Source organism: Coregonus clupeaformis, chromosome 1 (assembly GCF_020615455.1).
Source record: "Coregonus clupeaformis isolate EN_2021a chromosome 1, ASM2061545v1, whole genome shotgun sequence".
Taxonomy (NCBI): domain Eukaryota; kingdom Metazoa; phylum Chordata; class Actinopteri; order Salmoniformes; family Salmonidae; genus Coregonus; species Coregonus clupeaformis.
In genome coordinates, this window is record NC_059192.1 from 53,935,856 (window position 1) to 53,963,298 (window position 27,443).

Below are 27,443 nucleotides of genomic sequence, written 5' to 3' on the forward strand. Positions count from 1 at the left end.
AAGATCGAATCCTACTATGCCGGCTCTGACGCTCGTCGGATGTGGCAGGGCTTGCAAACTTTCACAGATAATAAAGGGAATCCAAGCCGCGAGATGCCCAGTGATGTGAGCATACCAGAATAGCTACATTTATTCTATGCTCGTTTCAAAGCAAGCAACACTGAACGATGCATGAGAGCACCAGCTGTTCTGGACGACTTTGTGATCTCACTCTCCGTAGCCGATATGAGTAAGCCCTTTAAACAGGTTAACATTCAAAAGGCCACGGGGCCAGACAGATTACCAGGATTTGTACTCAAAGCATGCGCTGACCAGCTGGCAAGTGTCTTCACTGACATTTTCAACCTCTCCCTGACCAAGTCCGTAATACCTACATGTTTCAAGCAGACCACCATAGTCCCTGTGCCCAAGAATGCCAAGGTAACCTGTCTAAATGACTATCGTCCTGTAGCACTCATATCTTTAGCCATGAAGTGCTTTGAAAGGCTGGTCATGGCTCACATCAACATCTTCATCAAATACACCCTTGACCCAACAGATCCACAGATGATGTAATCTCTATTGCACTCCACACTGCCCTATCCCACCAGGACAAGAGGAACACCTACGTGAGAACGCTGTTCATTGACAATAGCTCAGTGTTCAACACCATAGTGCCCTCCAAGCTCTTCACTAAGCTCAGGACCCTGGGACTGAACACCTCCTTCTGCAACTGGATCCTGGACTTCCTGACAGGCCGCCCCCAGGTTGTGAGGGTAGGCAGCAAAACATACGACATGTTGACCCTCAACACGGGGGCCCCTCAGGGGTGTGTGCTTAGTCCCCTCCTGTACTCCCTGTTCACCCGTGACTCCAACACCATCATTAAGTTTGCTGACGACACAACGGTGGTTGGCCTGATCACTATGAGACAGCCTATAGGGAGGAGGTCAGTGACCTGGCAGTGTGGTACCAGGACAACAACCTCTCCCTCAACATCAGCAAGACAAAAGAGCTGATCATGGACTACAGGAAACAGAGGGCGAGCACGGCCCCATCCACATTGACGGGGCTGTAGTGGAGCAGGGTCGAGAGCTTCAAGTTCCTCAGTGTCCACATCACTAAGGAATTACCATGGACCATCCACACACACCAACACAGTCACGAAGAAGGTACGACAATGCCTCTTCCCCCTCAGGAGGCTGAAAAGATTCGGCATGGGCCCTCAGATCCTCAAAAAGTTATACAGCTGCACCATTGAGAGCATCTTGACTGCCTGCATCACCGCTTGGTTTGGTAACTGCTTGGCATCCGACCGCAAGGCGCTACAGAGGGTAGTGCGTACGGCCCAGGACATCACTGGGGCCAAGCTCCCTGCCATACAGGACCTTTATACCAGGCGGTGCCAGAGGAAGGCCCCAAAAATTGTCAGACTCCAGCCACCCAAGTCATAGACTGTTCTCTCGGTTACCGCATGGCAAGCGGTACCAACGCACCAAGTCTGAAACCAACAGCACCCTGAACAGCTTCGACCCCCAAGCCATAAGACGGCAAAATAGTTACTTAAATAATTAACCAATAGCTACCCGGACAATCTGTATTGAGCTTTTTTGCACTAACACTTTTGACTCATCACATACTATGTTGCTACTGTATTATCTATCCTGTTGCCTAGTCATTTTATCCCTACCTATATGTTTCATATCTACCTCAATTACCTCGTACCCCTGCATATCGACTCGGTACTGGTACCCTGTGTATATAGCCAAGTTACCATTACTCATTGTGAATTTATTCCTTGTGTTATTCTTTTTTATTATTACTGTTTTATTTCTCTCTGCATTGTTGGGAAAGGCCCGTAAGTAAGCATTTCACTGTTACTCTACACCTATTGTTTACGAAGCATGTGACAAATATATTTGATTTGATGATTTGATTTGATCATACTTAGGCTCTATAACGAGCTGAGAACCTGCACAATGGTGGATGTCACATAAATACACACAGGCACATACAGAAGGAATGCGGTAAACAGACCACATTGATATAGACATGCATGCCGACAGACATACAGACACACACATACACACACAAGCACAAACCACATTTATATACAGTTCCAGTCAAAAGTTTGGACACACCTATGGAATCATGTAGTAACCAAAAAAGTGTTAAACAAATCAAAATATATTTTAGATTTTAGATTATTCAAGGTAGCCACCCTTTGCCTTGATGACCGCTTCGCACACTCTTGGCATTCTCTCAACCAGCTTCATGAGGAATGCTTTTCCAACAGTCTTGAAGGAGTTCCCACATATGCTGAGCACTTGTTGGCTGCTTTTCCTTCACTCTGCGGTCCAACTCATCCCAAACCATCTCAATTGGGTTGAGGTCGGGTGATTGTGGAGGCCAGGTCATCTGATGCAGCACTCCAACACTCTCCTTTTTGGTCAAATAGCCCTTACACAGCCTGGAGGTGTGTTTTGGGTCATTGTCCTGTTGAAAAACAATTGATGGAATGGCATATCGCTGCAGAATGCTGTGGTAGCCATGCTGGATAAGTGGGCCTTGAATTCTAAATAAATCATGGACAGTGTCACCAGCAAAGCACCCCCACACCATCACACCTCCTCCTCAATGCTTCACAGTGGAAACCACACATGCGGAGATTATCTGTTCACCTACTCTGTGCCTCACATAAATCTCAAATTTGGACTCATCAGACCAAAGGACAGATTTCCACCGCTCTAATGTCCATTGCTCGTGTTTCTTGGCCCAAGCAAGTCTCTTCTTCTTATTGGTGTCCTTTTGTAGTGGTTTCTTTGCAGCAATTCGACCATGAAGGCCTGATTCACGCAGTCTCCTCTGAACAGTTGATGTTGAGATGTGTCTGTTACTTGAAGTCTGTGAAGCATTTATTTGGGCTGCAATCTGAGGTGCAGTTAACTCTGCAGCAGAGGTAACTCTGGGTCTTCCTTTCCTGTGGCGGTCCTCATGAGAGCCAGTTTCATCATAGCGCTTGATGGTTTTTACGACTGCACTTGAAGAAACTTTCAAAGTTCTTGACATTTTCCGGATTGACTGACCTTCATGTCTTAAAGTAATGATGGACTGTCGTTTCTCTTTGCTTATTTGAGCTGTTCTTGCCATAATATGGACTTGGTCTTTTACCAAATAGGGCTATCTTCTGTATACCACACCTACCTTGTCACAACACAACTGATTGGAAATTCCACAAATTAACTTTTAACAAGGCACACCTGTTAATTGAAATGCATTCCAGGTGACTACCTCATGTTGCTGGTTGAGAGAATACCAAGAGTGTGCAAAGCTGTCATCAAGGCAAAGGGTGGCTACCCTTTGTTAACACTTTTTTGGTCACTACATGATTCCATATGTGTTATTTCACAGTTTTCATGTCTTCACTATTATTCTACAATGTAGAAAATAATAAAAATAAAGAAAAACCCTTGAATGAGTAGGTGTGTCCAAACCTTTGACTGGTACTGTATGTAGGATCTTAATTTGACATATTTTTTCACAGCAAAATAATCCTGCAGAAACAGGATTTGAACATTTTGTCCATAATGTACCTTGATCGGTAGTTAGGCTATTAGCTGGCCAGAAATACTGTTAATATAACCGTGTGTTAGTTTGGTTTTCAGTTAATTTATGTAAATCACAAAGCTCATCTGCATTTCCTGCAGTGCAAGAAAATTCTCAGCAACAAAAGTGTGATGAAATTCAGATCCTACATCTGTACAATACAAACAAATATATTGTGAACACACATCGCACATATACCCGTCTGAGACTTACGCTGAAGCTTCTTGCTGGGTGTGTTGGGGTGGGTGTGTCTGCGGGGCATGTAGGGGGATGGCCGGGGCAGAGGGATGGATGACACGTCGTGGGTCTGCAGATTGTACCAATGAGGCTTATCATCCAACGGGGCTGTCTCGAGCTCTATCAGGATCTAAACATAACCAATATTAGCAAGCACAATCAGTCAAACACGAGGCCAATGAAAGCAATTAATCAACTTCTGTGTGTACCTCGCCCATGAACATGCTATCCTCATCAGGTAGGCGAGGCTGGTCCCACACAGTCAGCTCTAGCATGTGTTGGCGGAAGTCTCTGCGGTGGACGTGGGAGTACACAAACGTCTGGTTCCACATGGGCTCTCCGCTCTTCTTCACTGTCTTAGTCCTCCGCTTGCTCTTATCACTGCGCATGCACACACATACACACACAAACACACATATATACACACACACACACACACACACACACACACACACACACACACACAAACACACAGAGAGAAGTTATATTTGTTTGTTTCTTCCTGTTTACAGATCATTCTTTGTGGTAGTCTGTCAGTGATATACTATGTTAACGTACCTGCGGTCCGGCAGGAAGTACATTTTGACGTAGGGGTTTCTGGGTCGCCCATCCGGCCGTGTAGGCAGCTCTGTGGCCTGGACCACGTTCACTATTAGCTGGTGTCCCACCTTATCATACCACAGCTTCACCTGCACATGGACACACATCGACACAACCAAACATGATCACTGGGAGCCAACATCCCATCTTAAATGGTATGATGTAGGCTACAGACTACATACAAATACAAGACAACCCCAAATGTCTGCACTCATGATACATGACATGACAATCATTTGGTATTGACTTACTGAAAGTTGTCCGGGCAGTACCTGAAAACACACACAAACACACACACAATGGAAATGATCACTATGAGCCAGATTACTATCACATACACACCATATCCAAATGCATTATTATCCCATGTTTGAGTGCGTACACACACACACGTCTGTTGGTGTGTACTCACTGTGAGCTGTCCAGGCATTAGCTGTGGGTTGTCTCTTAGTGTACTGGGACTGGTGGGGGACATGACTGATATAGATGGCTGCTCCATCTTCTGGGACTCGAATGAACTGGAACCTGCTGTGAGGGCAGAAATAAGACAAGACACATCTCACCCAGTTAAACCCCTAACAACTAGGGTCAAAAAGAAAGAGAGAGATAGTAGACTGAGAAACAGAGAGGAAAAGCAAAGAGAGAGAGAGAGAGAGAGAGAGAGAGAGACAGACAGACAGACAGACAGACAGACAGACAGACAGACAGACAGACAGACAGACAGACAGAGAGAGAGAGAGAGAGAGAGAGAGAGAGAGAGAGAGCAGAGGAAATACCTACTAGATTCTAGTGGAGGGTGGGACGTGTCTGGAATTCTTGGGATATCACTGGAATCAATCAGAGACATATCAGTCAAAGTCACACTAACATCTGATAGGACAGGATAACACAAGTACACAAAGAACATTGTTTAGCGTCGTCTTGTCTATTGCAACATATTGGTAGGTAAAAACAGGAGGGAAGAGTAGGATCAATATAGAAAGAGTACGATCAATATAGAAAGAGTACGATCAACATATAATTTTTTTTACAACCAATAATCCCTTATTGCGGTCTACTCATTTAGGCATTTGTCAGCTCTTTGGTCACAGGGTGGGGGAGGACGGGAGTGCTTGTGTAATTTCGGGTGGAAGGAGAGGGGGTCCTAATACTGTAGCTGTACTTACTGATAGGCTTTATACACCCTTCGCAAGTGTTTGGAAATAAATATGTTTTTACGAAGGAGCAAGACAAGTCAGGTCAGAAAAAGACAACTGTTCAAAATGAAAACCAAATGTATGTACAGTATGTGGTTGGAGTGAGTGAACAGTGACACCCAATTCAAACGAGGCTAATTCTGTTTCACCCCCGTCTCCTCAGAGTAAACTCGTTCACTCGCCCTCAAGAAATTAAAAGCATCGCATTGATGTTTGAATGTTCTAATGGAGTTTCCACCCACTGGGCAAAAACTGGTTGAATCAACGTTGTTTCCACATCACTTCAACCCAAATAAATGTGACGTTGAATCAACCAGTTTTTGAATCAACGTGGAAAACTGATTGGATTTGCAAAAAGTCGTAAGGGAATTTAGTATTTTTTTCACCCAACTTTGAACCTAAATCCAATGATTTTTTTAAATGTTGAATTCACGTTAGTTGACAACTCAACCAAATGTAAATCAAAACTAGACATTGAACTGACGTCTGCGCCCAGTGGGCACCCTATTCCTTACACCAGACCATTCCTTGTAAATCTATGAGGGAAAGTGCATGCATGTACAATTTGGAGAGAAAGGTGGGAAATGAAATTGGGCTATGGGCTAACCTAACCATTATCTCACCAGATAGATAGACACAGAAGACACTTGAATCCAAGTTTCACAAAGTCACTACCCTAATCATAGTGTATCTATCAGGGTTCGCTGTCTTTTAATCAAAGGTAAGAGTCTCTTATTCCTGACTTACACAATGGGCCGGGACACCACTAGTTCCACTTGGGGTTCTGCTTGGGAATTGAGAATGATATTGTAAACTTCTTTCTGGGTTGCTCCTGGCAACATCTTGCTGTTCCACTGCAGAACCTCATCCCCTGAAAATACACAATGTCATTCTTCAAAACCGACACACACATACAAACATATTTACACACACATACTGTATGTACACACACATACATACACACACACACACACACACACACACACACACACACACACACACACACACACACACACACACACACACACACACACACACACTTTGCATACCTGCTCGTAGGTGTCCCACGATGTCGGCCAGACTGCCCTTCTTGACTACAGTGATGAAGGCTCCCAGTCTGCCCGCCTCTGTGACCCTTCCCCCAACCACCTGAGGACATTCATGTGTACATACACACAAACACACACACACAGAGTCAAGTAAAACAATGGCCAAACTTAAGACACACACACACACGTACACACATGCATGCATACACACAGATACTCACACACACACAAAACAGTCTAGCCAAAGTGTGATTGTGTCTGGTGTGAGCTCTAACCTTCAGCCCCAGCAGTGCCCCGGCCTCTTTGGGCATAACGCTCCTCTTACTCAGGGTGATTCGGCCGATTAGATGGTCACCCTCTTTGGATGGCTGCCATGTCACCGGATGCTGTGAACAATACACTGATTCAATCTAACAGCCTGGGAGCAATCACATTATACCTAACCTACTCTTTCTCTTTCTGTCTCTCTGTCTGTCTCTGTTTCTCTCTCTCTCTCTCTCTCTCTCTCTCTCTCTCTCTCTCTCTCTCTCTCTCTCTCTCTCTCTCTCTCTCTCTCTCTCTCTCTCTCTCTCTCTCTCTCTCTCTCTCTCTCTCTCTCTCTCTCTCTCTCTCTCTCTCTCTCTCTCTCTCTCTCTCTCTCTCTCTCGACAAGCACACACTATATAGAAATTCACACACACTTACAAACATAGACAGACACAAATACTCACTCACTCAATCACTCACTCACTCACTCACTCACTCACTCACTCACTCCTCACTCACTCACTCACTCACTCAAATAGATACAAAAAGAGAATCAGTCACTTACATGCCACACAGTGGGGTCCAGTGGGTAGCACTCCCAGTCCCCTACACGAGAAAAGAGATCAACTCAACCAGTAGAAGTAGATGGAAGGAGACATACACACATACACACAGAAAGACAGAGCCAGTAGTGGCAGCATGGATAGAGAAGGTGTATACACAGCACATACCAGCTCAGCTGCCACTATACACAACTGAGCCAGATCTGGACATTCGTTAGAACTGCTCTGTTTACAGCAGGGCAGAGTTGATTGAATATTTAGTTTTGAGACGTGACACTTCACCAGAATCACCCAGGGCTTGACACCATATTCCTCTTAGAGATTGGGAAGGAAAGAGAGTCTCCATGTGATGCATGTTTGTTGAGCTCTTCATGGTTATTGAGCAAACTTTCACTAGGAAGTCTAGTTAAAGGAAAGCAATTAACAACCTTACTGCTATTGTCCTTACGCACAGTTGAAGTCGGAAGTTTACATACACCATAGCTAAATACATTTAAACTCAGTTTTTCAAAATTACTGACATTTAATCCTAGTAAATATTCCCTGTCTAAGGTCAGTTAGGATCACCACTTTATTTTAAGAATGTGAAATGTCAGAATAATAGTAGAGAGAATGATTTATTTCAGCTTTTATTTCTTTCATCACATTCCCAGTGGGTCAGAAGTTTACATACACTCAATTAGTATTTGGCAGCATTGCCTTTAAATTGTTTAACTTGGGTCAAACGTTTCGGGTAGCCTTCCACAAGCTTCCCACAATAAGTTGGGTGGATTTTGGCCCATTCCTCCTGACAGAGTTGGTGTAACTGAGTCAGGTTTGTAGGCTTCCTTGCTCGCACACGCTTTTTCAGTTCTGCCAACAAATTTTCTATAGGATTGAGGTCAGGGCTTTGTGATGGCCACTCCAATACCTTGACTTTGTTGTCCTTAAGCCATTTTGCCACAACTCTGTAAGTATGCTTGGGGTCATTGTCCATTTGGAAGACCCATTTGCGACCATGCTTTAACTTCCTTCCTGACTGATGTCCACTTCCTCATGATGCCATCTATTTTGTGAAGTGCACCAGTCCCTCCTGCAGCAAAGCACTCCCACAGCATGATGCTGCCACCCCCGTGCTTCACGGTTGGGATGGTGTTCTTCGGCTTGCAAGCAACCCCCTATTTCCTACAAACATAACGATGGTCATTGTGGCCAAACAGTTCTATTTTTGTTTCATCAGACCAGAGGACATTTCTCCAAAAAGTACGATCTTTGTCCCCATGTGCAGTTGCAAACTGTAGTCTGGATTTTTTAATGGCGGTTTTGGAGCAGTGGCTTCCTCCTTGCTGAGCGGCCTTTCAGGTTATGTCGATATAGGACTTGTTTTACTGTGGATATAGATACTTTTGTACCTGTTTCCTCCAGAATCTTCACAGGGTCATTTGCTGTTGTTCTGGGATTGATTTGCACTTTTCGCACCAAAGTACGTTCATCTCTAGGAGACAGAACGCGTCTCCTTCCTGAGCGGTATGATGGCTGCGTGATCCCATGGTGTTTATACTTGCATACTATTGTTTGTACAGATGAACGTGGTACCTTCAGGCATTTGGAAATTGCTCCCAAGGATGAACCAGACTTGTGGAGGTCTACCATTTTTTTCTGAGGTCTTGGCTGATTTCTTTTGATTTTCCCATGATGTCAAGCAAAGAGGCACTGAGTTTGAAGGTAGGCCTTGAAATACATCCACAGGTACACCTCCAATTGACTCAAATGATGTCAATTAGCCTATCAGAAGTTTCTAAAGCCATGACATCATTTTCTGGAATTTTACCAGCTGTTTAAAGGGACAGTCAACTTAGTGTATGTAAACTTCTGACCCACTGGAATTGTGATACAGTGAATTATAAGTGAAATAATCTGTCTGTAAACAATTGTTGGAAAAATTACTTGTGTCATGCACAAAGTAGATGTCCTAACCGACTTGCCCAAACAATAGTTTGTTAACAAGAAATGTGTGGAGTGTTTGAAAAACGAGTTTTAATGACTCCAACCTAAGTGTATGTAATCTTCCGACTTCAACTGTACATCGTACAACTGCACACGCACTCAGAGAAATATTTAAATGCCTGAACACTCCTCCTGTGCTCAACCCATCTTGGACCGAGCTAAAAAAGGAAAAATGGCTCGCTACTGCACTGGTATGATTCAAACTAGTTTTGACAAATCTCCTCTTCCTCTCTCATATGATCGATTAGTCATTAGAGAGCTTTGTCTGGTTTCAATCCAGGTTGGCATGTGGAACAAATGGCATTAAATCAAAGTGGACTGAAGCCTATACTTAACAGTACTGGGTTTACAGTAGTACCTACTTTCTTCTGCTAGCAAATGTGATGTATCTAGGTGAGATGTATATAGCCTAAACATAACAGACTCTGACTATAGTTAGAACTGTACAACATGATTAGAGCTAACATAAATAGCTAGGACATGGTTAGGTACATGGGCATGGTTCACTTCAAACTAAAGTACATGGCTATGACAAGGTAAGACCTGAAGTAAAGAGCTAGGACATGGTTAGCATTTGCAGTAACATAGCTGAGACATGACGATGTTACAGAAGCATCCAGCCTAGTGTTTGTTCCCATGGCTCCAGGGCTGCAGCCTGTGTCCTAGCTCTGTCACGCAGGGTCACATTGGGTCAGAGCAGGGTCAACCTATCCTGCCCGCCTGGGACTCTATCCCCTCAGGCCAAGCCATGGCCAGAATATCATACACAAACAAGCGCACGCACACAAGTGCACACACATACAAACACACAATGCAGTCACACACAGACACACTCAACAACCAAAACACATCCACTGAATAATTTAACTAAATATGTTTTCTCACGACAAAACAAGCTGAGATCAAATAGAATAACAATATATTACATTATATACAGTACAAAGACGTACAAATACCACTATTCCTCATCTAATAATCTCATAAGAACATCCTATGATTATTTACCTGTAATAAAGTTGAACGCAACCTCAAGTTTGGATTGTTACAATGAAGAAAGCAGACAGAGACTGAGCAGCTCTCGCTAGTCGGTACTATTTACAATCACTTCCCATGTATGAGTGTGTTAAAAAGGCGGTGAGCACACACACACTTTCTCACACAATGAGTGAGCGTTGATTTAAAATTGTGCTCAGCATGCCTTCAAAACAAGGGAGCACACAATGTTACCACACTCTCTTACCTCTTTCACTGCAGTGTGGGATGCATACAGTATCGGTAAGCTCTTTCACAGTGTAGGATAAAGCTGGCCCTAGAAGCTGATCTGAAGTCAGTGTTGTGTCTCTCCTTGATTTTTTATGGTTAAGATTTGGGGAGGGTACGCTGAAACTAGATCTGTGTCTATGGGAAACTTCTACCCTGGAGCCTCTCTCACCTCTCTCACTAACACTCTCGATCTCGGCATCCTCACAACTGCTGTACTCTGGCGTGGTCCCTCCCTCTTCCTCTGAGCTGCTGACTGATGTCTGTCTCTTCCCGGCACCGCCACGTTTTGACTTGTAGGGCCGTGGCGGGGGTGGCCGCAGAGACTCTGACTGGTCCGAGCTGAGCGAATCATTTCGCAGCATGCTCTCAGCCTTTTCCCGTTTGGACCGGCGCAGGAGGGGGCTTGGTCCGGGGCCAGGGGCTGACCCAGGGGTTTCCCTGAGGTCTGGGGGCTGGAGATGTGGAGGGCCAAGGTCCTGTTGGCCCCCAATACCCCCCACCACTGTCCTCTGGCCCAGCATAGCCTCGGGCTGGCCCCCAACACCCTCAAACCCAATCTCAACCCCCCTGCCTCGCCCCTGGGGCTGTAGAGGGTGCCTGCCCCCCAGTGGCTCCCCTGGCTGGGGCTGTGCTAAATGTCGGGGGGCGTTGGTGTCTATGTGGTAGCCCTCTTCTGTCCATCGGGGGACCCCCGCACCCACAGGGTCATGTTCCAGAGAGCGGCCCTTACTCAGCCGCCGGCCCTCCCTCCGCTCTCGCTCCCGTTGGTCACGGTCCACAGACACCTGGGTGTGGAGTCTGGGATGACCCGGCCGATGCTCACCTCGACCTTTACTGTTCTGATCACCCGGCTTTCTCCTGGAAATAATGCGGTGTATGTCAGTTTAGAGTAATGTTTAAGTAGGTTTACAGGTTAACCATTTGTGTGTTTGTGGCCGGGGCTTACGGCGGCTCGCTGCGTGAGCGGAGGTCCATTCCTGGTGCCAGTCCTGGGACACTGGGGCAGTTGGGGTCGTGGGGCCCCAGGGGGACCTGGGAGCGGGAACGTAGCTTCTCGTCACCGGGGTTCAGGCCACACATGGCCGGGTCACTGATGCCTGAGCCTAGACCTGGCTTCCCTGGACCTGAGAACCACTCCCCTGGCTTAGTGAGGATCTCCTGCTGCTTACGGCAATTATTACACACCCACATCACCTGGAGGAACACAGATACATAGAGTTATTATATGGTTATTATACAGCTATCAACTGAAGGAAGATGTTACAACAGTTATTAAACACCCTGATCACCTGGAGGAACAGAGATATATAGAGTTATTATATGGTTATTATATACGGTTATTACACACCCACATCACCTGAAGGAAGAGGTTATAAGAGTTATTACACACCCACATCAACTGGAGGAAGAGGTTATAACTGTTATTTCACACACACCACCTGAAGGAAGAGGTTATAACATTTAACATTTTAGTCATTTAGCAGACGCTCTTATCCAGAGCGATTTACAGTTAGTTAGTGAATGCATACATTTTCATACTGCCCCCCCGTGGGAAACGAACCCACAATCCTGGCATTGCAAGCGCCATGCTCTACCAACTGAGCTACAGGGGACTATAACACAGTTATTACACACACACACACACATACCACCTGGAGGAAGAGATTATAAAAGTTCTTACACACACGCCACCTGGATAAAGAGGTTATAACACAGTTATTACACCCACATCACCTGGAGGAAGAGGATTTATAACACAGTTATTACACACACACCCATCCCCTGGAGGAAATATATTCACACTGCATTTGTTTGTTAAAGTCAAGATAATCTACATAATCTACATAAAGCACAAATTGTTTCATCTTTAGTTGGTTACCAACTTATTTGGTACATATTGTATTGCATATGACGTGAGAACAGTATTATTGTGTATTGTGAGTAGCTATTATTATCACAAGCAATTAAGATAAGCACTGAGCCAATTTGAACAGTGACAGACTAACTGTGAAGTTCAGCATCACAATAAAACAATGGCTTAGAACAGACAAGGGGGAATCATGCACCCTAAGGAGTATACTGCTGCCAATATAACAGTGTGGACAAGAGGGCTTTTATGATTAAAATAATAATATGGCATAAAGATATGACATCTATTCTAATAACCAGTTTGGCTTATATTCTTACAGCAAAACCACAGCTCTGACTTTGCTGATAACTACATTATTGAGGAAGAATGTACTTACTATAACTAAGATATGTGGTTGTCCCATCTACCTATCTTAAGATGAATGCACTAACTGTAAGTCCCTCAGGATAAGACCGTCTGCTAAATGACTAAAATGTCAAATGTAAAAACATAAACCTGAAGGTGCAAAGGAACACACACACATTGTTGCCTATTTCTGAGCTGAGTGTAGAGAAGAGGGGATGTAGAGAGAAAAGGCCGGAAGGAAAATAGGGAAAAGGGACAACAAGAGAAAGGAGAGCGAGGGGAGAGAGGGAGACCCTTTACTCTGGCCACCAGGTTTATCATTATTCCATAAGCGTCCCTGATGGCTCCTTAAAGATAACTAAAATAAAACACCTTGGCATGTTCCATATTTTCCCACTCCCTTCCCCTCTCTCTCACTCTCTCCCCCTCTCTACTCCTCCAGATTGGTTTTGATTAAAGCCGAGGAGAAAACAGCCACACACCAACGCAGCTATATTTATCATACCATCCGCCCAGTACCATCAGGGAAGAGGAAAGGCAGTATACACACACAGGAAAAAGCCAACAACTCCCCCAATGGAGCAGTGCTTTGCTGAAGATATTCACCAGCCCACCGATCCCTGCTGCCAGACCTAAGCAGACGATTCCTGCCAGCACCAAGCACTGATCTCCCGCCCTGCCTGCTACTGCTGCTCCATAGTGCCAGAACACATACACACACACATACATACACAAACACACACATACACACTCCCTGATGAGGCAGCTCTCCAACAGAACACACTCTCCATGAACGCACAGTCGCATATGCCTTCTGCCACCGCCATTGCTGCCGTCCTAGTTTATCACACAACAGCCAGCTTTACTAGTCAGCTATAGCGGCACTGATCGTTCTCAGTTGAATATCTGTGGGTGACACTTTTCATAAGTCACCTGTGTATAGTGCTTAGTACTGTATCATCTATAGTACATGATTAGAATGCTAAAAGCATTCATAACAGTTCATGACTACATAGAACGGCTTAAATGTGTTTGTGTTCTCCTCTCTCTCTCTCTCTCTCTCTCTCTCTCTCTCTCTCTCTCTCTCTCTCTCTCTCTCTCTCTCTCTCTCTCTCTCTCTCTCTCTCTCTCTCTTTCTCTCTCTCTCTCTCTCTCTCTCTCTCTCTCTCTCTCTCTCTCTCTCTCTCTCTCTCTCTCTCTCTCTCTCTCTCTCTCTCTCTCTCTCTCTCTTTCTCTCTCTCTCTCTCTCTCTCGCTCTCTCAATTCAATTCAATTCAAAGGGCTTTATAGACATGGTAAATAGATAGCAAGTGAAATAGATAATAAACTAAAGTGAAATAAACAATACAAAATGAACAGTAAACATTACACTCACAAAAGTTCCAAAGGAATAGAGACATTTCAAATGTCATATTAAGGCTATTTACAGTGTTGTAACGATGTGCAAATAGTTAAAATACAAAAGGGAAAATAAATAAACATAAATATAGGATCTATTTACAATGGTGTTTGTTCTTCACTGGTTGCCCTTTTCTTGTGGCAACAGATCACAAATCCTGCTGCTGTGATGGCACACTGTGGTATTTCACCCAATAGATATGGGAGTTTATCAAAATTGGATTTGTGTTTCTGTGTAATCTGAGGGAAATATGTGTCTCTAATATGGTCATACATTTGGCAGGAGGTTAGGAAATGCAGCTCAGTTTCCACCTCATTTTGTGGGCAGTGTGCACATAGCCTGTCTTCTCTTGAGAGCCAGGTCTGACTACGGTGGCCTCTTTCAATAGCAAAGCTATGCTCACTGAGTCTGAGCTCTCTTACTTTCCATCTCTCCCTTCTGTTTTCCATCTTCTTTCAGCATAAACAACCACTCCAACACCAAACAAAGTGTTCTCATTCCAAACCCCAGTCAGACACAGCATGTGACACATACAGTGCCTTGCAAAAGTATTCATCTCCCTTGGTGTTTTTCCTATTTTGATGCATTACAACCTGTAATTTAAATGGATTTTTATTTGGATTTCATGTAATGGACATACACAAAATAGTCCAAATTGGTGAAGTGAAATGAAAAACATAACTTGTTTCAAAACATTCTAAAGAATAAATAACGGAAAAGTGGTGTGTGCATATCTATTCACCCCCTTTGCTATGAAGCCCCTAAATAAGATCTGGTGCAACCAATTACCTTCAGAAGTCACAAAATTAGTTAAATAAAGTCCACCTGTGTGCAATCTAAGTGTCACATGATCTCAGTATACAGTCGTGGTCAAATGTTTTGAGAATGACACAAATACTAATTTTCACAAAGTCTGCTGCTTCAGTTTTGATGATGGCAATTAGCATATACTCCAGAATGGCATGAAGAGTGATCAGATGAATTGCAAAGTCCCTCTTTGCCATGAAAATGAACTTAATCCCCAAAAAATATTTCCACTGCATTTCAGCCCTGCCACAAAAGGACCAGCTGCCATCATGTCAGTGATTCTCTCGTTAACACAGGTGAGAGTGTTGACGATGACAAGGCTGGAGAACACTCTGTCATGCTGATTGAGTTAGAATAACAGACTGGAAGCTTTAAAAGGAGGGTGGTGCATGAAATCATTGTTCTTCCTCTGTTAACCATGGTTACCTGCAAGGAAACACGTGCCGTCATCATTGCTTTGCACAAAAAGGGCTTCACAGGCAAGGATATTGCTGCTAGTAAGATTGCACCTAAATCAACCATTTATCGGATCATCAAGAACTTCAAGGAGAGAGGTTCAATTGTTGTGAAGAAGGCGTCAGGGCGCCCAAGAAAGTCCAGCAAGCGCCAGGACCGTCTCCTAAAGTTGATTCAGCTGTGGGATCGGAGCACCACCAGTGCAAAGCTGGCTCAGGAATGGCAGCAGGTAGGTGTGAGTGCATCTGCACGCACAGTGAGGCAAAGACTTTTGGAGGATGGCCTGGTGTCAAGAAGGGCAGCAAGAAGCCACTTCTCTCCAGGAAAAACATCAGGGACAGACTGATATTCTGCAAAAGGTACAGGGATTGGACTGCTGAGGACTGGGGTAAAGTCATTTTCTCTGATGAATCCCCTTTCCGATTGTTTGGGGCATCCGGAAAACACCTTGTCCGGAGAAGACAAGGTGAGCGCTACCATCAGTCCTGTGTCATGCCAACAGTAAAGCATCCTGAGACCATTCGTGTGTGGGGTTGCTTCTCAGCCAAGGGAGTGGGCTCACTCACAATTTTGCCTAAGAACACAGCCATGAATAAAGAATGAGAGCAACTTCTCCCAACCATCCAAGAACAGTTTGGTGACGACCAATGCCTTTTCCAGCATGATGGAGCACCTTGCCATAAGGCAAAAGTTATAACTAAGTGGCTCTGGGAACAAAACATCAACATTTTGGGCCCATGGCCAGGAAACTCCCCACACCTTAATCCCATTGAGAACTTGTGGTCGATCCTCAAGAGGCGGGTGGACAAACAAAAACCCACAAATTCTGACAAACTCCAAGCATTGATTATGCAAGAATGGGCTGCTATCAGTCAGGATGTGGCCCAGAAGTTAATTAACAGCATGCCAGAGCGGATTGCAGAGGTCTTGAAAAAGAAGGGTCAACACTGCAAATATTGACTCTTTGAATAAACTGAACGTAATTGTCAATAAAAGCCTTTGACACTTATGGAATGCTTGTAATTATACTTCAGTATATCATAGTAACATCTGACAAAAATATCTCATAACACTGAAGCAGCGAACTTTGAACATCCCACGGGGCACCATTAAATCCATTTTTAAAAAATGGAAATAATATGGCACCACAACAAACCTGCCAAGAGAGGGCCACCCACCAAAACTCACAGACAAGGCAAGGAGGGCATTAATCAGAGAGGCAAGAAAGAGACCAAAGATAACCCTGAAGGAGCTGCAAAGGACCACTTTAAGCCGTACACTCCACAGAGCTGGGCTTTACAGAAGAGTGGCCAGAAAAAAGCCATTGCTTAAAGAAAACAATAAGTAATCACGTTTGGTGTTCGCCAAAAGGCATGTGGGAGACTCCCCAAACATAAGGAAGAAGGTACTCTGGTCAGATGAGCTTTTTGGCCATCAAGGAAAACGCTATGTCTGGCGCAAACCCAACACCTCTCATCACCCCGAGAACACCATCCCCACAGTGAAGCATTGTTGTGGCATTATCGTGCTGTGGGGATGTTTTTTATCGGCAGGGACTGGGAAACTGGTCAGAATTCAAGGAATGATGGATGGCGCTGAATACAGGGAAATTCTTGAGGGAAACCTGTTTCAGTCTTCCAGAGATTTGAGACTGGGACGGAGGTTCACCTTCCAGCAGGACAATGACTCTAACTGCTACAGCAACACTCGAGTGGTTTAACGGGAAACATTTAAATGTCTTGGAATGGCCTAGTCAAAGCCCAGACTTCAATCTAATCTGAGAATCTGTGGTATGACTTAAAGATTGCTGTACACCAGCGGAACCCATCCAACTTGAAGGAGCTGGAGCAGTTTTGCCTTGAAGAATGGGCAAAAATCTCAGTGGCTAGATGTGCCAAGCTTATAGAGACATACCCCAAGAGACTTGCAGCTGTAATTGCTGCAAAAGGTGGCTCTACAAAGTATTGACTTTGGGGGGGTGAATAGCTATGCACGCTTTCACCCCAAAAAATATTTTGCATCTTCAAAGTGGTAGGCATGTTGTGTAAATGAAATGATACAAACCCCCCAAAAATCCATTTTAATTCCAGGTTGTAAGGCAACAAAATAGGAAAAATGCCAAGGTGGGTGAATACGTTTGCAAGCAACTACTACTACTACTGACTGACATACACACACACACACTAATCTACACCGAGTCAGACAATGAACCCTTGCAGTACAGGATTAGAGAGGCTTTTTTGTTGTTGTGTGTGTATATATATATATACAGAGAGAGAGAGAGAGAGAGAGAGAGAGAGAGAGAGAGAGAGAGAGAGAGAGAGAGAGAGAGAGAGAGAGAGAGAGAGAGAGAGAGAGAGAGAGAGAGAGAGAGAGAGAGAGAGAGAGAAAAGGAGAGCGTCACAAAAGCCTAACAATCTATGTAAGCAACCGTTTGGCCAACATTGAAAATGCTCATGCACCATTTTGCCTCACACAGTGCAGAAGCACTCATCAAGGTCCAGATGACAACTTCTGACACCATTACAAATGGACAACATTCGAGAGGCAGTGCAGGACTCTAAGAACTTCTGTTTTCCCATGGGAGCCACAGATAATCCAGGAGTAATCCTGGTATTAGATCACCCTCTGATAGGAGGCCGCCAGTCGGCTGGATGGAGTCACAGTCGGATAGATTGCAGCAAACACAAAGCCTTTTCACACACTCTCATTCCTAACAGCAACACGTCACATGACCAGAAGAAACCCTCAGAGACAGAGAGATTGAGACCAAGAGAGAGAGGGGGGGAAGCAGAATGTACTGTGACCAGAAGAAACCCCCAGAGACTAAAGAGAGAGAGAAAGAGAGAGAGAGAGGGAGAGAGAGAGAGAGAGAGAGAGAGAGAGAGAGAGAGAGAGAGAGAGAGGGGGGTGAAGAGAGGGAATGGCTTCAACACAGATCAAGTTTATTTTGTCGTGAGGATACATATTTCATTACATTATTCAGTGGATGTGTTTTGGTTGTTCAGTGTGTGCGTGGTTTGACTGCATTGCGTGTGTGTGTGTGTGTGCGTGTGTGTGTGTGTGTGTGTGTGTGTGTGTGTGTGTGTGTGTGTGTGTGTGTGTGTGTATGAAATAACAATGAATAGGGCTGAAATCTTTGAGATGCTATTGTATCGCTGCTGGTTCCTGGAGAGACTAACACACTGTGTAACCATAGTTACCGCATGTTATTACATTCCACTGTGGGAATCCCCATTCTCTGTCTTCAGGTACGTGTCAACTAGAGGTCATGCTCTATAGTGGAACAAAACGCTTTATCACAGCAGAGTAGTGTGCTATGAAAGATATTGCTCATTGAAAAACAGCGCCACCAACTGGTAATGGACACCAAAAATGAAGGTGCCGGTTTAGATAAGGAATGATCGGGGCGGCAGGTAGCTTAGTGGTTAAGATTGTTGTGCCAGTAACCGAAAGGTAGCTGGTTCTAATCCCCGAGCCGACTAGGTGAAAATCTGTTGATGTGCCCTTGAGCAAGGCAGTTAACCCTAATTGCTCTGGATGAGAGTGTCTGCTGAATGACTAAAATGTAATTGCTCTGTGTACCTGGTTTGAGGCACAATGATGAACAGGACACAGACTCAAGTTTAACACTTTATTGCCTCAGACACACACGGCTTTATGGTGTAGTTGAATGAATGGTTTATCATCATCGACGCATTTACATCACACCAGGGAGGTTCAGAGTTTAGAATCCTTTAGCAGAAAAGAGACGATGGAAATGTCCAGTTGTGGTAGAGTAGCCTACACCTTTCACTGGAAAACTGACTTCTGACCCCGGGATGGGCCGACTGATATCAGTCCCAGCCTAAAGTTCTTATTGGCTCAAGGCTAAGGTGGGCAAGGTCAAGGGGGATGAATGGTGGGTCAAGGGTCCCATGAGAGCTCAGAGGTGTGACCTGTAAACAGACACTTCACACCTCCAAGGCAGAGGGGGAGAGTGTCCTTCCCACTGCAGCAGACTTGCAATAAATGTAAGCAACTCTAACTCAGGTAACATGCATAGCAACAACATCCAGATACAAGCAGAAATGGAAGAACCAAATGTACCTGTGTTGCCTTTATTGTTTGGCATTTGCGATGGTAAAGGTTTTGCATGATCATGTGATGTCAACATATGGTTTTTTTCCAAGAATAATGATCCCCCCAAAAATCCAAGATTAGTGAAATATGATTTCCAAGAGAGATGATAGAAACTTATAACCAAATACTGACTGGATTCCTAAAGGGGAGAGTAGGGAAAGAAAAGTACAACCACTGGATGCCTGGATTCATAGGGGTTGAGACGAAGGTCAAAGACAAATGGCTGACTGGTAAATGACTGGTTTCCCCCTAGAGGGGTGTCTCAGACCCCCAAGGGGGTGGGGGATCAGTGACTAGCTCGTTATCACACAAATTATCAGCTCCATCATGTGGCTACATCATAATTAACATCCAATCAACGAGTGATCACTCGGACATCAGAGCCTCTGGGTGGGGCTGTGGGGAACAGGGATGCATGTTTTTGTTCTAGCCCAGCACTAACACACCTGATCAACTACTCGCCAAGCCTTGAAATAGTTGAATCAGAAATGTGCACGCCCTGGATTGAGAAACCCTGCTCCAGCCTACCCAGCAGGCCCCTGCACCATCTATATGATGTACTGTGCTATAATGTAATGGGTTATGATCTTGTCTGCATTGACTAGTGTGAAGGGGACAGGCAAGGACTATGAGTAATGAGTCACTGCTGTCAGTGTCTCCTCACAGGTGAAATGGATGGGGTTTAGATGGGGTTTCCCTTGATGTATGGAGACGGCAACATCAATGCACTACCCATAATTCAGTGGGCTATAAATCCTAGGTAAGGATGAAAGAGTGCCACAAAGGAGATTAGTGTCCATTGGGGTTAATGAGAATGTATATCAGCATACCCAGACACCCTCCTCAGTCACACATACATATGCACACACACATACACGCAAGCACGTGCAAACACACTCACACACGGATACATGTAATGTCACACACCAAGACACATGCCCACATACACACAGAACATACAGCCACACACACTGTCACAGTAAATGAAGACCCCAATTCTATCACACACTGACCCAACCACATAGAAACACTAACACACAGTCAATAGTGTAAATAATTTACTTTGGGTCCCTGCTGATGTTACAAAAGCATACCTCTGCCTGTGTGACTGTGTCGGGCCAGACATATGTTTCCCTCTGACAGTTCATCAGTGAACCGATGCCCGAGACAAGTTTAGCCCGGCCTCCCCTCCAAACACAGGCTTTTCTGTGAATTAAGCCGCTCGATAGGTCTATGAATGTGCGTGCGTGCATGTGTAATATATAACAAATATATATATATATATATAATATATGGGTCAGGTCTTTACTCACTCTCACTGGGAGTGTGTTTATGTTTCATTGTGCCCTCACACACCCACTCTCCCTACAGTGCCTCTATACTACTGTAAAAGTCCTGTGTAGCTCAGTTGGTAGAGCATGGTGTATGCAACGCCAGGGTTGTGGGTTCGTTTCCCACGGGGGACCAGTATGAAAAAAACAACAACAAAAAAAACATGTATGCACTCACTAACTGTAAGTCGCTCTGGATAAGAGCGTCTGCTAAATGACTAAAATGTAATGCATTGGAGGACGGTAAGTCTACTGTACTTCTGCCTGTCTCCACTAGATGTCTCTGTGCTGCACTTACATGTTCTTTGAGGTTCATTTTATATAACATGTGAAACATAGGCTTCATCAAATGTGATATGTGTAGGGTAGGTAAGGGTATGCGTTGTATCTATATGTGTGAAACAATAGGAGGAGACTGAGAGATAGCTCTGTGTCAGGTCCCAGTCAATGAAACATTTCCGTGAGGTGAATGAATGGCAGAGCGGAGGGAGGCTAGAGACTGAGATCAATAGTAGTCATGAGGCGCTGTTGATTTCAGGGGAGATGACACATTTCTGTGTGTTTCTGTCTCTCAGCCACTACCAAACTGCTGCTGGGAGAGACACTGGGTATACACACTGAACGCTACCCTGAGACAGTATCAAACACTGATATGACTACATTGTAGCTATGATGAAATACTACCACAGTGCCTGAAAAAAATACCCAACAGCCAAACAGACCGCACCTGAAACCTTTTAGCAATGTTAAAGAGTCTGTTTTATAGCCTAATCAACACATTCTAAAAACATAGCCTTGGATGTTACAAAAAGAAGGAAAGAGAAAGAGAGAAAGAGAAAGGGGAGGGAAGAGAGCTCTGTCTTGGAAGAGGAATCAGACATCGAAAACAGTGTTCCTGTGAGAAACACTTGGCTTCAGCACAAACACAGATTTCACCAATAGATCCACCATTACTGTAGACAATGAGCACTGCTTATCATTAGCCATGACACATATGTGACTAGTTTCAGGAAACTTGGCGTATGTCGCGCGTCACTACTTCACAGCACAGGCATTTGAACGTAAACGTTTCTTTTTTATCCAAATGTGTTTTGTTGACAGAAATGCCTTCTGGAACGTGAACTTTCATGTGCATTAAAAACAAACTTGTATGCCATCTGTAAGTACAAATAAAATTGTTAAATTACGAGCCCAGTTGGTTTAGCTACGGAAAAGACAGGAATCTTCCCGATAGCTATGATTGGTTGAGATAATGGATGGGCTGGACATGCCAAGAGATGAGTTCAGATTGGTCTGCAATGTAGCACGCTTCTGTCTATAACATGAGCTGCTCAGTATGTGTAGGTCATCCTTTCTAAAACAGCTGTTTTTAAAGATATCACGAAAAACTGCAAAAGTGTTGCTAATGCTCTTCACTTTCTGGAGGACCGAGTTTTGAAATCAGTGGAATGTCCGGTGGAAGCAGAGTATGATAGCTAAGGAGATGGAGAACATTCTGGCGTTTGATTGCAAATATGCGGAGGGAGTCGAAAAGAGAACACACTGAAGGCTGTTGTATAAAACACGTCTCTGGATTACATCTTCAAACTAAGGGTAACCATGGCATCTGTGACAGAGAGGGAGTAGAGTTCATCCATGTATACGCGTAAGAGAGTCTAGCTAGCTACATATTCAGATATTATACGTTTCTAATTTTGTCAGTAAGTAGTTTTCATTGCAAGTTAAAGTGTACTGTTAGCTAGCTAGCTAACGTTAGCTGGCTGGCTCGCTAGAGTTACTTGTTAGATCTGTGTAGTAATATTATTAATATCTCAGAGCCATTTGCATTGCATTGCTAGTTAGCTAGCTAGCTAACATTTAACCTAGTTGGTTAGCTTTAGCTACCTGCAGCTTCATGCAATTTAGTAACGTTATGAGTAGGAATTATGGTTCATTGTTTAGCTAGCTAGCTACATGTCTAAACAAAAGACTCCACTATGCAAGTAACCATTTCACTGTACCGTTTACACCTTCTGTATCCTGTGCATGTGACAAATAGACATTGACTTTATTTAATATAGTGTGTGTTTACCAGAGACGGTAATGTGAAAAACAACATGACCAGCACCAAAGTCAAATTAGGATATAACGTTAGGCCAACGAGACAGTGTCCAAGTTCAAAAATTCTCCAGTAGAACGCCCTGCTTTTATTTCGTCACACTCACAACCGTAAGCTATTTTCTGTCATTAGCTCGCCATTAACTTGTAAATAATGATCTTGTTGTGAGTTTCTTTTCCTGTAATAATGAATGCAAATTAGCTAAAGTTAAGACGTTGTCAGCTATATGATATGGTCATTATTTGAACTGGCTAGCCAGCTAACTTAATGTTAGCTAGCTAGCTAACAAGCTACAAACTAACCATAACATTGTTTAGAAAGTTGCTTTTAGTTGCCTGGTTTGTTAGATTGACATTACTAAATTCATTTTTAAACGGATGGGTTTATTGGTGTTAAAATACACCAGTTATGCTATTTTGGACTACCAGGCTTCTGATGTCGTTTTTGTGTTTATACTTTTTCATAACGACAACGACAAGTTTGATGTCGAATGACAATAGAATGTTCATGATGTCACTGCGACAACTGTCTACAGACATGTCGATAGACGTAGTATAAACCACCCTTTAGTCTTGAAATCTTTGGTTGTTTAGTACACTACCGTACTCACATGGCCTCACATGTGAATCCTTAAAGAGATGGGTGGGGCTAAGGCTTAAGAGGGTGTGAATGATGCTGAATGGGTGTAGACAAAGAAGAGCTCTCCAATAGGTGTACCAAACCATTCAATGGCCATTTTCTCAAAAGTGGGGTTACAAGTTTATCAACTTCCAAAGCAGTATTACTTTACCACAATTTCAAATGTTGCTACATAAGACCGAATTGAGCCGGTAGATCACATATGGGCTATGCAAGCTACAGTATAAACAGTGGCTGCCTACTGTAGGGCATACATATGGGATTAGCAACGTGCATGCCCCATCCACCTGAGGATCTGTCTTTTTCAACCATCTATTTCCTGTGTTTGAGGGGTGCAAAATTCACTTGTCACTTAAATCTCGCTTGATTGATTGCTTTTATTTTACTCCTGCGACTCTTTCATACTCTTGCTTTTGGCTGAAATGTTTTCCCTTTAGTGTTAGGACTATGGAAATGTTTGTAATGACCTGTCAAACACACCCCGGTAATGGCAGAAATTGGCACTATGGAATACATTGTTGTACCGTTGAATCTATAAGAACGCTAAAGCTTTGTCAGGGATTTAATGCACAGTCTAAATATTTACATCACAAGAAAGAGAAGAAAGATAATTTTATTTTGATGGTGTTCATTTTTGGTGGAATTGAAAAAAAGTTATCATTTAATACAGTTAAAATGTTTACAAATTAGATGCGCTGAAATGAAAGCAACTTCCGAAAATGGACAATTGGATTATAGTGATATTATTTATAATCTCGCAAACAATGTAAAGTATGTTTAGATAGGTGTAATCTAGAACTAAGCGTGTTGACTTTTAATCTGATGGTATCCTGCTATTGACACACTTGTTAAATTATGCAAGAGTATGTGACAACAACAGTAATGAATGATGCAGTCTAGACAAGACAGGTGAGTGCAGGTAAGGTAGACAGAGCAAGTGTTTGGTGGTTGCAGCCTTGTCCCACCCCTTTATGTTAATGTATTATTATATGCAAACACAGTTGGCATATTAATGCAAATTTGTCATATATAGTTTTATAAAAAAAATTGGGGGAAAAATACCTGATAATATAAGAAAATATATATGAGTGCATTCCACCCCCCTCCAAAAAAAAAAAAAAGAAATTTGACAATAAATGGAATACCTGAATTGCCACCAAAATATCTGATGCTTTTCACCACTGGGACTGCTAAGTGTGGAAAGCGATCTGTTGAAGTCAATAAATGACAAACTGGGCATACTAGAGTTGGTCAGTAAGGACGTAAAGCAGTTGAAAGCGAGTCTTGAAATGAGTGACGAAAAAGCTGCGATAATGGAGAAAGATACAAAAAAGCTAAAAGGGACAGTCACTAAGATAGAAATGGACGTTAATGAACTTAAAAAGGAGAACAACTGTCTGAGAGAAGCCTTACTAGACATACAGACTAGATTGATGAGATAAAATGTAGTACTTACAGGTATCCAAGAAAAAGAAGGAGAGGTTACCGAAAAAATTGTGAAGGACTTCTTTCTTACAGTGCTTCAAATCCCAGTCGATGCTGTCGATAAAATCCAACTTGAACGTGTACACCGTTTCGGAGAAAGAGAACAGAGATATGAGCGTCCAATTGTTGCCAAATTTGCTTTCTTTAAGGATAAAGTAATGGTTAAAAGGTAAAAGACCTGCTGGCACAAAAATAGGCATGAATGATCAGTTCCAGAGGGAGATTGTTCTGTACTAAATCTTCAAGGAAAATAGATTAAAAGGGAAGCGTTTTGCTCTCGTAGTGGATTATCTGTATATTGACAACCAAATGTTCTGCGACACAAAGACTACTCCATGGCTATTCAGAAAGTTCTAATAGAGGAGTCGAATAATGGAACACCCAATACTAGCCATGGTAGGGATTGTAATAATAAAACACATTTATAGTATTTACAGTATTTTATAAAGGGATAAGACAGCATTACAAGAAAGGATAACAAGCGAAATAATACATCTTCAAATATAACTAATTAGAACACAAGTACTCAATCAACATAGTGGAGATAAAAACATAGCAAACAGAAGACATAGAAGGCACAGTATGTGGGTATGTGTGGATGTATTGTGATGGAAGGTGTGGTGTGCGTTTTTGTGTTTGGAAAAGTGTGGCGTTAAGTGAGTGAGAAAGGAAATGGTTGCATATCCCAGAACCAATGTGTGTCTGTGAGCAGAAGTTGTGAGAGAGAGCTTTCAATTTTGTGCAGATGAAGGATATACATTTTAAAATAAAGTACACATCTAATTTATTTGTTATTGTCCTCTCATGATGGAACGGTCCCCAACCCTATATCCTAGACACCCACCTGAGCGACCCATACACCAAAGAGAAGTCCCCATCTGTTTTATGGCCCTGCTGTAAGTTGCCTATATGCAGCCAAAACAGAAAGACAAATGCGGTCAGAGACCGACTAGAGCAGAACCGCCCCCTTAAGATTCTTAGCCTGCCTGGCAGGGTTGGTCCTATAAAGCCAGAGCTCCCTGATGGGAAAGCATAATATACAAGGAAATTCTCAAAGCTGCTAATGAGAACCTTGACGACCTTATACCTAGCCGGTGGGGATTCTGGTGGGGTACCCCCACCCAGGTAGTGGCAGTGCTGGCAACACTGGCTGCAGTAACCCATGGGGAGGGAGTCACACTCGGAAAATCAGAGAGGGGGCATTTTATTGTGGCCCTGGTGGCACAAAATAATCAAAGGTCTGACTGCACGGAGATGCTTGGGAAAATGGTTACAACGGGGGACCAGAGTGTTTGCGTTTCAGGGGAAGAAGGTGGATCTGATCTCCATCACCGAGGACTTGACATACAGTGGGGAAAAAAAGTATTTAGTCAGCCACCAATTGTGCAAGTTCTCCCACTTAAAAAGATGAGAGAGGCCTGTAATTTTCATCATAGGTACACGTCAACTATGACAGACAAATTGAGGAAAACAAATCCAGAAAATCACATTGTAGGATTTTTAATGAATTTATTTGCAAATTATGGTGGAAAATAAGTATTTGGTCACCTACAAACAAGCAAGATTTCTGGCTCTCACAGACCTGTAACTTCTTCTTTAAGAGGCTCCTCTGTCCTCCACTCGTTACCTGTATTAATGGCACCTGTTTGAACTTGTTATCAGTATAAAAGACACCTGTCCACAACTTCAAACAGTCACACTCCAAACTCCACTATGGCCAAGACCAAAGAGCTGTCAAAGGACACCAGAAACAAAATTGTAGACCTGCACCAGGCTGGGAAGACTGAATCTGCAATAGGTAAGCAGCTTGGTTTGAAGAAATCAACTGTGGGAGCAATTATTAGGAAATGGAAGACATACAAGACCACTGATAATCTCCCTCGATCTGGGGCTCCACGCAAGATCTCACCCCGTGGGGTCAAAATGATCACAAGAACGGTGAGCAAAAATCCCAGAACCACACAGGGGGACCTAGTGAATGACCTGCAGAGAGCTGGGACCAAAGTAACAAAGCCTACCATCAGTAACACACTACGCCGCCAGGGACTCAAATCCTGCAGTGTCAGACGTGTCCCCCTGCTTAAGCCAGTACATGTCCAGGCCCATCTGAAGTTTGCTAGAGTGCATTTGGATGATCCAGAAGAGGATTGGGAGAATGTCATATGG

The 27,443-nt window shown here is 43.6% G+C and overlaps 1 protein-coding gene across 9 annotated transcripts in view; it reads right to left on the bottom strand.

Annotated features, from left to right (window-relative positions):
- The window catches only part of LOC121570569 (regulating synaptic membrane exocytosis protein 1), an 84,557-nt gene that overhangs the window by 17,974 nt on the left and 39,140 nt on the right, over positions 1 to 27,443 (bottom strand). For 7 of the 9 annotated variants that reach the window (XM_041882069.2, XM_041882044.2, XM_041882083.2 and 4 more), the window contains exons 5-16: positions 11,672 to 11,919; positions 10,895 to 11,583; positions 7,479 to 7,519; positions 6,943 to 7,053; positions 6,668 to 6,767; positions 6,366 to 6,489; positions 5,203 to 5,249; positions 4,835 to 4,959; positions 4,674 to 4,694; positions 4,381 to 4,511; positions 4,032 to 4,203; positions 3,799 to 3,952 (exon numbers count right to left, since the gene is read on the bottom strand). In XM_041882069.2, coding sequence (XP_041738003.2) covers positions 3,799 to 3,952; positions 4,032 to 4,203; positions 4,381 to 4,511; positions 4,674 to 4,694; positions 4,835 to 4,959; positions 5,203 to 5,249; positions 6,366 to 6,489; positions 6,668 to 6,767; positions 6,943 to 7,053; positions 7,479 to 7,519; positions 10,895 to 11,583; positions 11,672 to 11,919 — 1,963 coding nt within the window. The other 2 variants (XM_041882056.2, XM_041882094.2) reach the window with 2 other exon arrangements.